This window comes from Pezoporus flaviventris, unplaced genomic scaffold, assembly GCF_033815535.1.
Source record: "Pezoporus flaviventris isolate CSIRO_AGI_PZ_B2104156 unplaced genomic scaffold, CSIRO_AGI_Pfla_v1 ptg000015l, whole genome shotgun sequence".
Taxonomy (NCBI): Eukaryota; Metazoa; Chordata; class Aves; order Psittaciformes; family Psittacidae; genus Pezoporus; species Pezoporus flaviventris.
In genome coordinates, this window is record NW_026892563.1 from 13,399,267 (window position 1) to 13,410,019 (window position 10,753).

General features: G+C 42.1%; 1 protein-coding gene across 3 annotated transcripts; it reads right to left on the reverse strand.

Annotated features, from left to right (window-relative positions):
* Positions 1-379: 379 nt before the first annotated feature.
* Positions 380-10,747, reverse strand: NDUFV3 (NADH:ubiquinone oxidoreductase subunit V3). 3 transcript variants are annotated; one of them, XM_061453495.1, is made up of 4 exons: positions 10,590-10,747; positions 10,193-10,283; positions 4,830-5,792; positions 380-659 (listed from the first exon to the last, which is right to left on the reverse strand). In XM_061453495.1, the coding sequence occupies exons 1-4, from the start codon at positions 10,623-10,625 to the stop codon at positions 493-495; spliced, it is 1,257 nt and encodes a 418-aa protein (XP_061309479.1). In that variant the 5' UTR covers positions 10,626-10,747; the 3' UTR covers positions 380-492. The 3 variants fall into 3 exon arrangements, with proteins under 3 accessions (XP_061309479.1, XP_061309478.1, XP_061309480.1); XM_061453494.1 differs by having other exon boundaries at positions 10,578-10,731; XM_061453496.1 differs by lacking the exon at positions 4,830-5,792 and having other exon boundaries at positions 10,578-10,731.
* Positions 10,748-10,753: the final 6 nt, after the last annotated feature.

The following is a 10,753-nucleotide window of genomic DNA, read 5'->3' on the forward strand; positions in this document are numbered from 1 at the left end:
CTCCTTACACTGTTTCTAGCCAATGATTTAAATTCAAATCCAGAGTAAACATAACCTCTTCAGAGCTGGTAATACATTTGTGTGCAAGGAGAACAGCCGTCTGTGTTATAGTGATAACAACACTTATTAAAACCATGGCACATACTGAACAGGCACATGCACAAGGGCCATTAAGTTCTTTGACATTGTACTGAAAGAATGGTCAGTTTCAAACACTTGGGGACACTGAAATGTCAGGCCTTTTACACTATCACCAAATAATACATACTGAGAGGTAGCAAAGCAGTTTTTATCCAGTGATGATTTATTGACAGCTCATTCATAAAACGCAAGAAGAAAGGGACTGTGAGAACCAAGAAGATATATTCAAAAGCACAAGTTACTCTGCATTCATTTATTATTCATTATCTGATTTATAATACAGATGAAGCAACAATGCTAAATAGAACAATTTATCATTCTGCCTAGGCATTTGTTTTAAATGTTGTTCTCTCAGTGCCTCGGTGAAGGTCTTCCAGAAGATGGCTGAGGTTGCCTGAATTTGGAGAGAACCTCAATAGAATCAAAAAAAGTATAAATGTTGTATTCGTGATGCTGAAGGTTCTTGTAGGTAGAATTATCGAACTCTTCTGGAGCAGGCTCACCCACTGCTGTGGCCTCTGTGAAAACAAAACAGTAACTGGTGACTATAAGGACACCACAGCAGAGGGCAATATTCTTAATTACTGTCAGATCCCTTATCCAGTCAGTATTATTAACCCTTTCCTCCTTCCCCAACAGTGAGCAACTGTAACAAAAGGATAAGTACACTACACCCTACTGGTACCTTGTCTGGTCCTAAAGCAGCACATTAATATGCAGTAGGGGAATAGGAATCAGTACAAGTTATCTAAACTAGCACAGGTTTTAAAATACCAAATACCATCTAATGCTGGGGGTGGACAGGGCAGAACATTTATATCTTGAAGACAGATGTCTGCATTTCCTGGCTTTTTCATAGTTGCCTTGGTTTTCCCTCCAGCCCGAACAGTAGGTGACATTCTTAGCAAGCCAGGAGAAGCAAAGTAGCAGTACAAATGATCTATCATCACGTTAGACCACCAGACACAGCTATTCAGCTATTAGAACTACTTTACAGACTGAATTTTTTCTGCAGGGAGAAACGATGGAATTATTGAGCTCTCCACAGTTAAATTTCAAATGTAGTTATACTGAGCAGTAATACATCAAGAGCCTTTGATGTAAATTTCCTTTCTTCTAAATATAATCTTCTAAACTTTGTAGTAGCTCTTCTACCTAAACGAATAACCCAATAAAGTTATTCAGAAGTCCTTATTTCATGTTAAAGCCAACATTAATTCTTACTGCTTTAGAATATTATGCAAATTTAGGCAGTACATTTACATAAAAGGTTCCTGTTACAGGCTGGTTTTACAACCAAGGAAATTGCAAGAAATAAAACTTTACTCCCAGTATTAATTCATTCTCATATACCCAGAGTCTTAACAATAGGAAAGACATAAGCATTATCTAGTGAAAAGTCTCATCATATAAATTTGTAAGTAGTGGTTTAGGTTAGATCATATTAAGCGTCTTTTGTAGTACAATCTACAATAAAAATACAAGAACTCAAGCAACTGAACACAAGAATTTCCCTTTAATTCTGACATAACTATTGTGATGTAAGGCTATCAGTTTAAGAGCATGTATCTGTGACACTCACCAAGACTCGCTAATAAACATACCATAGTAAGGCATGATTTCAGCAGAACACCACACACAGCCTATGAAAGGAAATATCCCTGTGCCTATTGCTCAGCTCCTACTGAGACAGCTCATAGGAGACAACGCTAAGGGGCTAAAAGCCACATGATACGGTCTTTGATACAAACAGCCCACAGAACAGACAAACGAAGGCAAGTGTACATTCAACCTGCAAAAGACAGTTGTTCCAAATTAAGAGACAGATGCTCAGGAAGAAAAGCAGATGGAGTCTCATTTTTCCTGCCCAAAGACACCGTACTTGGCTTCTTGAAAGAAAAATTTATGCCAGAGTTCATCCTCCCCATACTTAAAATTTCATCTATGCTTTCTCTCTTAAAGAGCATGCATTTCACAGGATGTTCTTCCAAAATGAATCAAAGTGTATTTCTGACTTACCATGCCACTATTTCACTACTTAGCAGTTGAAGTCAGCAGTTTCTGCTGACTATTTAGATGCCTGCTCTACAGCGCGATGGCATCACATTAACATCCAGGTTTGTAATGCGAAAAATTGCTTTTGCATTTTCACTGTGCCTGCTGCAGAGCTTGCAGATGAACAGAAGAACACAGAACAAGACAGAAGTACGGATTACAGAAGGCATCATTAACTGTGAACATTAAACATGGAAACACACTAGCTATTCTGAAGGAAGGCTTCAAAAGGAAGAGAGAGCAAGATATGCCAGCAGATACTAGGGATGTGTTAAATATAGCTGGGTTTGACTTGGCTATGTTCTGGCACCCGAAGACATTACACCAGCAGGAAAGGGATGTGAACTTGTCTGTACTAACCCCCACCTCTCCTCTAGCACATAGCCAGCAGAAACTTTCCTGCTGTCACAGCCTTATCACCTCCACAGAGGAACTCAACAGCATAAGTGCTGCTCTCAGCAAAGGCATATCCTACCCAAAAGGGTTTTGTTGGTGGAGTTATGATTATGTGTCTGACTATTGCCCCATAGGTACAGATCTGCAGGAAAAGTCTGTCACATGGTCTTAACCTTAATCTGGATTTACAGTATTTACAGAGCAGAGGAGGCTGTTTCATAGATCTTTAATGTTTTATAATCTTCACCTTGAATCATTAGCGTATTTCAAGGCTGAGTCCTCCCTCTCATATTTGAAGTTAACTGAACTAAACTGGGGCCTCTGTATTAGCTTCAATGTGGAAATAATGCTTGAGCATCTAGCATTCCACTAGGGGACATTCCAACCAAGGGGAAAAGCATCCAGAGAGAGAAATACAAATAACCTTTCTCCAATACATTTTTTTTTTTTTAAAACAAGCTGCTGCTGCTGACTGCTAGGAGGAGCAAGTAAATGAAAATGGCACTTGCAAACAGTGCTGCATTTATCAGCAGCTGAGTATCTGAGTTGCAGAGAGGAAAGATGATAAGCTTAGTTTCCAATTTATAAACCAGATCAAATTATGAGCTGACTAACCACTTAAAACAGGAGGCAGGTCTTTTAGTCAGCCCTGCATCCTGGAAATGGATGTATAAACCCCATTATTTGTCACTTAACCTGGTTAGACATTTCACAGAGTCACAGAATGGTGAGGTTAGAAGACACCTCTGGAGGTCATCTGGTCCAACCCCAAATGCTCAAGTAGGGTCAGCTAGAGCAGGCTGCCCAGAACCATGTCCAGACAGCTTCAAGGATGTAGGCTCCATCACCTCTCTTGGCAACCTGAGGCACCGCAACTCTCACAGTAAAGTGCTTCTTGATGTTCAGGCAAAACCCTGTGTTTCAGCTTGTACCTACTGCCTCCTGTCCTTTCACCATGCACCACTGAAGAGAGTCTTACCTTTAACTTTGCACTCTCCATAAATTTATGTAACTACCCAATATCCCACCCAAGCTGTCTCTTCTCCAGGCTGAACAGTCCCTGTTCTCTCAGCCTTTCCTCACAGAAGAGAGACTCCAGTCCCTTCATCATCTTAGTGGCACTTTGCTGGATCTTCTCCAGTAGCTCCACATCTCTCATATTGGGGAGCCCAGAACTGAACACAGCACTCTAGGTGCATCTCACCAGGGAAGGATCACCTCTCCCAGCCTGCTCACAACACTCCTCCTAATGCAGCCCAGGTTATCACTGGTGGTCTTCGCTGCAAGGGCACATTGGTTCATCTTCAGCTTGCTGCCCACCTGGACCCTCAGAGCCTTTTCAGCAAGAGTATCACTCGAAGGATGATATCCAAGCAACTTCACAATTATGCCACTTTTACTTCCATGTAGGCAAATTCTTTAATTCAAAACAGCAAACACAAGAGGGGTCTCAAGAATGGTATGCTACCTAAGTTGAAAGGCAAGAATGGTAAAGCACCACAGGTCAGGACGGAGGGGCATCTGCTGTTGAAATACACAGAATAAGATCAGTAGGTAAGTTAACAGGATTGATAGTAAATAAAAAGGGAAAGTTAGATAGGAAAGTATAGCTAGGGGGATGATTGCAAGATACACAACGCTCTTTCCTAAAAACATCGCTGACTCCTCCCCAACTCACTACAAAAACTGGGTTATGATGTCAACATTGTGCTACTTCAACACGACTCATTTACAACCTACTGATCTCAGAATCAATACCTGCTTCTGGCACTACCTGAAACACTGCCAAGATTTAAGGACAAAAAAAAAAAAAAAAAAGAGGATTTAAGCAAGAATCAGATGACATTGAATTTGGCACAGGAGAAAGGCAGCTACCAAATCCTTCCGAGCAAAGAGAAGAGGGAAAACAAGTTTTGTCATATAAAACCTATGATTTTGCTCACAGTGGAAACAATCTTGTCTACATTTTATAAGTAACTCCCTTATGAAACTATAAATACAGTGAAATGAAGACCGCTTCCTTTCACAGCATAACTGGAAACTGAGTATTACCAAGTACTTGTAACAATCAGCAGTGAACAAGAGTTTATCTTCCAGAAAGTCACTGCTACACAGTTAGCTTCAGTATAAAGATCAGAGAATCATGAGCAGAGAAGATCTGGAAACACTTAAAAAAAAAAAAAAGTTAAACCCTAGCCCAGATGAATCAATACAGTTCAAACAATTTAAAGCTGTACCCTCTATTGTGCTGCTTGCTCCAGCCTCGACGACTCCTTCCTGTATGGTCTCCTTTGCTGCAGTGCCCATCACCAACATTGTGCTTTCAGAAGTCTCTTCTTCTAGTTTGGGAGCAGTTACTTTTGCTTCTGACTCTTGTGCCTCCTTCACCATTTCTTCTTCTCCTCTGGATACCAGTTTTTGCTTTATATCTTCCTGAGTCACTGATGAAGCTTTCAGCTGAATAGCTGCTTTTTGGGTTCCAATGGACTTGTCCTCCAAATAGTCAGATTTATGAGGGACATTGGTCAGGTCTTGCCTTTCAACCACGCGTGGTTTTAAGACCAGCTTCTGCTGATCTGCTTCTTTTGGAGTTGATTTTACTTTGGGGACTCCTGCTTTGGATTTTGATGTTTCATTGCTGATTGATGTTTTAGAAAATGTGTCCTGCTTGATAGAAGACACACCAGTTTCTGGTTTTTGTGGCTGCTTCTTAGCCACATATTCTTTGTGGGATTTCTGCGACAAGTTACCTTTTGCTAGCATCGATGCCTTTACCGCTTTATTCTCAGAAAAGACAGAATCTCGTCTAGGAAACTCAGCTTCGGTTTTGATGGCACCTTTTGAATCATCACCATCATTTTCTTCCTCAGAATCTGAGCTAGAATCTGAATCTGAGCTGGATGAAGTTTCTTCCTCAACTATCTCCTTCCTCAATCCTCTTCCTGTTCCAGGTTTAGTGATGTTTTCGTCCTCAAGGGAAGAAACAACTACTCGCTGAGGAAATTCAACCACAGTTTTTCTTGACATGAATTTCCTCGTATCTTCAGCAGAAGGTTTTGAAGCTTCCTCGAGGTTAGTACTAGATATGCTCTCACCTTTGTCTGCAGATGCTAGGAGAGAGCTAGAAGACAACATTTTAGGAAATTCAATTGGTGCCTTGATGGGTAGCAGCTTGGTGCTTCCCTGTGGTGCCACTAGATCTAGGAAATGGCATAAAGAGGATTATCATCATTATATCCGACACCGATGTTAGTGATCTTAGTCATACAATTTTAACTTTCTGAGATAATCTGGTACAGAAAGCAAACTCAAAGAAGTTATTATACTAAATACAGGCATTATAAAGCTGAAAGTTTTAAGACACTTGAAGTTTAAAAACCCCACAGTTCTAGTCAGCACTTAAGTTTTTGCTGCTGTGCTTTTCTCCTTGCTTTGCCAGACTCCTTGCAAGAGCTGTTCTTCTGTGTTTTATTCTGCATCATTGAAAATGGTTTAAGACACCTACCTATCTCAGATGAAGGTTAAGACAGCTTGTTAGCTGAGCTATTCAGCTTTAGCTGAGGCTGCTACAGAGACAATATTTGTCTATGAACAAGCCAGCGAAGCAAGACTTAGTAAACAGAGCAATAGCCAGCCTCTCGCAATAGTTAGCTTTAAAGCAGTAGGGAGGAATGACTCCCAAGAAACAGAGTAAGAGAGATGTGAGGCCATATATTAAAGTATTATTTCTTCATGTGTCTATGTGATCTACCAACTGAATCATTTCTAAAAGACCTTATATCTTCCTCCTGTCTTCACTATCGCCACTGCTATTTTTTGAGACCTCTTTGTAAAAAAGGTCTTGGAAGACCTCCTAACGCTTCATGTTAGCCTGCCTTCATTTCTTCTCCCTCATGGATACTTTCATTTAACTGAGTTCTCCAGATAAGGAACCAACAGTTGAAGAGAAATCAGCAACTTCAGGCCCTTTCAGAGTACCAAGTATCCCTTGGATGCTTATGCCAATGATATCCTCAGGAGGCTGATCAACAGTAAATACTGTTGTGGTTATAAAAAACGGGAGGACAAAGGACTGGAAGCACATTGAGAAGATACACTACTGCTGAAATTTGCTATAGCAAAGCCATAAAACTGTTGTGAATTGCACCACTTGCAGCCAGCAGTGTAATTCAACAGATTTCCAGATTATTGTGCAGATTTAAACCCAGATCTACTTTACAGGACCGTAACTAAATGCAGCTTTCCTCCTCACAAGTATTTCACAGTAATACCTTATATGATCCAAGAAGGTAATACAATTAGTTTGTGTCCTAGGTTCAGCTATAGCAGTCATTTTTCTCTTTCTCAGTAGCTGGTGCAGTGCTGTGTTTTAGACTCTCAGCCTGGGAACAAGGCTGATAATACTGATGTATTTAGTTGTTGCTAAGTAATGTTTACTTTGACCAAGGACTTTCTCAGTCTCATGCTTTGCCAAGGAGGAGGGGAAGCTGAGAGGAAGCAGAAACAGAACACCTGATCCAAACTAGACAAAGAGGTATTCCATACCACAGCACATCATGCCCAGTATATAAACTGGGGGGATTTACCCACAAGGCCCAGATCAGTGCTCAGGTTGGGCTAGGTATCAGTCAGCAGGTGTTGAGCAGCTGTATTGTCTCCCCTTGTTATTTCCCTTATCATTATTATTACTGGTGGTAGCAGGAGTGGTTTTGTGTTATACCTTAGTTACTAAACTGTTCTTATCTCAACCTGTGGGAGTTACATTCTTTCAATTCCCTTCCCCATCCTTCCGGGAGTGGGGGGGGCAAGAAGGGGGTGGGTGAGAGAGTGGCTACGTGGTTCTGAGTTATCAGCTGGGCTTAAACCATGACAGTTTGGAATAAAAGCAAGTCTTTAGCAATGCCCAAATGAAAACATGACAGAAGAGACAAATGAAACTAAAAGCAAAGTATTTGATAAAGAAACACAGAGTTCTTAACATAAGCACAAATTAAAAAGATGCCAGCTTACTATAAAGGTAATACTTTTGAACAATTTCAGACACTTCTCTCTGCCAGATGGGAGGTGCAGGGTGAGGATGGAAGTCAGGGGGAAGTAGGAAGATGGCACAGTCACCTTTGAAAGAAGCCCGATTCCCTACACAGACTGACACAACCAAACAGCAGCCTGTAGAAACTACTGTGTGAGTAAACATCACTCAGGATTTAAGAGTTCTTCAAAGAAGTGTACAGGAAGGTCAAACTAAAATGAGAATGCCTGAAGGGATGACAGAGAAGTGAAAGCTGAGCAAAAGCTGCCGAAGTATTAATGTTCAGTATCCTAAGAAACAAAGAAGACAGGTAACAGTCAGCTTGACCATTAACAGTAATTGTTACTGGAAAAATAAACAGTAATATTTGGATACGTGAAAAAGATATGTTTCAGCTTTTAATCATGAAGTCTAACACAACTGGTACAGACATTTTAATTGGGGTACTTCAAACTTTGTACCACCTGACCTGTCTTTGCATCACTTTGACAAAAGAACAATACACCCAAATTAGTAACAAGAATATTATGCCCACATGCGTTCTTACTGATGCTTGTAACAGCATAATTATCAGAACATGTTCACACTAAGAAAGATGGCATGCAGAAATTACAGATATGATCCTGAGTTTGGGTGTAACCATGACCATTTTATCAAAACAAAGAAAATTTGCACACCCTGTTCCAGCCAGAATTTGAAAAAGACAGCTGCATCCTATACAGCTTAACTAACCTTAGCCATTTGCAGGGGAAACAGCTCGCTGAAAGAGGTGGCCTAAGAGGCCTCCTGACACATTCTGAAATCAGAGCTGCAGGACAGAGAATCTAGAAACTGATGCTAAAGTACATCTCAAATACACTTAACGTAATGCAAAAAATATATAATAAAAAGCAATTTGTTGTTCAATCAAGCTTATATCAATGTAGGCTTTCTTAATGAAACAACCAAGGTTTTATTTGCCTTGACATTTGAGAAGCTAATATTAGAAGCCAGAAATGTGCATTCAACTACTCCACCAGTGATCTTTTCAACAGCTATCAATGAGTCTGATTACTCCTACTGTCCCATGGAGCTTTGCTTTTTAAGCACCTGGATCTCTAATTTGGGATGGAATCTTACTCACTCCTACTCACAGTGAGCCTCTATTTACAAACAACATTTTGCACAAATTATCCCTCTTCGAAATTTGTATTCATGTTTTGCCTTCGGTCAGGGACAGAAGGGGTTCAAATACTTGGGAATGTCAAATGCACTACAGCATGCAAAACCAGGTCCACGTACTGCCTCACTTGCAAACCTATGGGGCAAGAAGCATTGTAACTAAATTTAACACAACAGGGCTGTGACAGTTCTCTGCAGCTTCTTGACTCTGTTGCCTAGAGCAGGTATTTGGATCTTCAAAGTGTTTTTCTGCAAAACAGGATGCTTTTTGATCCTGATTATCCTAACATTTCAGAAGAAAAGGGTGAACATCTGAAGTTCAAACTTCAGATTTTGCACATCATTAAAAGTAACTTGCTACACATTTCCATCAAATTTCAGGCAACTTGCAAAGCTGCTTTATATTAAGACAAATGTAATGATAACTCTCCTTAAGTCTGGTCAAGTATCACAGCAGCTAAAGAATTAAGGTGAAAGTAAACAGGAAATAAATATGAAGCTGACAGCATGGCTTATGAATATAAATATAGCTGTCCTGGTTTCAGCTAAGAGAGAATTAATTTTCTTCCTAGTAGCTGGTGCAGTGCTGTGTTTTGGCTTTAGTCTGAGAACAATGCTGATAACACACCGATGTTTTAGTCGTTGCTCAGCAGCGCTTACCCTGGTCAAGGACTTTTTAGTCTCATGCTCTGCCAGTGAGGCAGGGCATGAGAAGCCCAGAGGGAGCAAAGATGGGATACTTGAACCAAACTAGGCAAAGGGGTATCCCATACGACAGCATGTCACGCCCAGTATAGAAACTGGGGGGAGTTACCTGGAAGGCCCAGATCGCTGCTCAGGTAGGGCTGGGTATCGGCCGGTAGGTGGTGAGCAATTGTATTGGGCATCACTTGTGTTTATTGTTTATTCTTTTCTCCTTTAAGTTTTATATTCTCTGCCCTTGTTATTTCCTTTATCATTATTAGTAGTAGCAGTTTCATATTATGCTTTAGTTATTGGACTGTTCTTATCTCAACCCATGGGGTTTACATTCTTTCAATTCTCCCCATCCTGTCTGGGGAAGGTGGAAGGGGGGTGAGCAAATGGCTGCATGGTGCCGAGTTGCTGCCTCTAAACAATGACCAGATGCATTCTTATCCCACACAGACCCGATTTCCACTAGACCTTTACTTTCAGTTTTCTTACTATGCAGTAAGTTTGAAAAGAAATCCTTGTTTACACAGTGATGACCTTTTACTCCCTTGGCTTATGTACCAGCAGTTCCAAGACAGTTCTTCTTGCCTATTTAATGACACCCAGGGGAGCCTTGAACTTCAGGCTGTTAACTAGAAACTCTCCTACGACCAGCCGTACACCCGTTGCCTTTTATGTACCCCCCACCACCGCTGAAGGACGAAGCAAACATCTTACTCTTTGGCGGCTTCCCGGAGCCCGCCGGCTTGGTGCAGAGCTCCGCGGAGGGGACCTGGCCTCGCAGGCCCCGGACCTCCAGCCGCAACACCTGGAGATGAAGAAAACGGGATAAAGGCGGTTTCCAGGGTACAGGGAACCCCGGAGGGAGCCGTGCCCACCCGCAATCCCCACTGCGCTATGCATGGAAGTGCCATCAGTCACCTCAGCCAAAGGGCTCGCAGGTGGCGCTGTGGTTCTGCCCCACGCTTGTGCACCTCCCCGCCGCCCCCCCGCCGGGCCCGTGGGAGAGGAGGGTGCGCCGCGGGGCTTGCGCTACTGAGCAACCCCAGCCCCTCTGTCCCCCTCTGCCTGTACCCCATCCAGCTCCCTCCCTACCCGTTACCTTGCGGCTTACCGCCCGCCCGCAGCCCAGCAGTGAAGGAGCCGCCATCTTGGCGCTAGTCCCGGAAGCAGCTACCGGAATCGTGACAGACGCTCCCTCACACGGTCTTCCCCTATCGCGCAGGCGCGGCACAGCCTAAAACGTCATCGCCCCGTGCAGTGACGGCGGTATTCTGC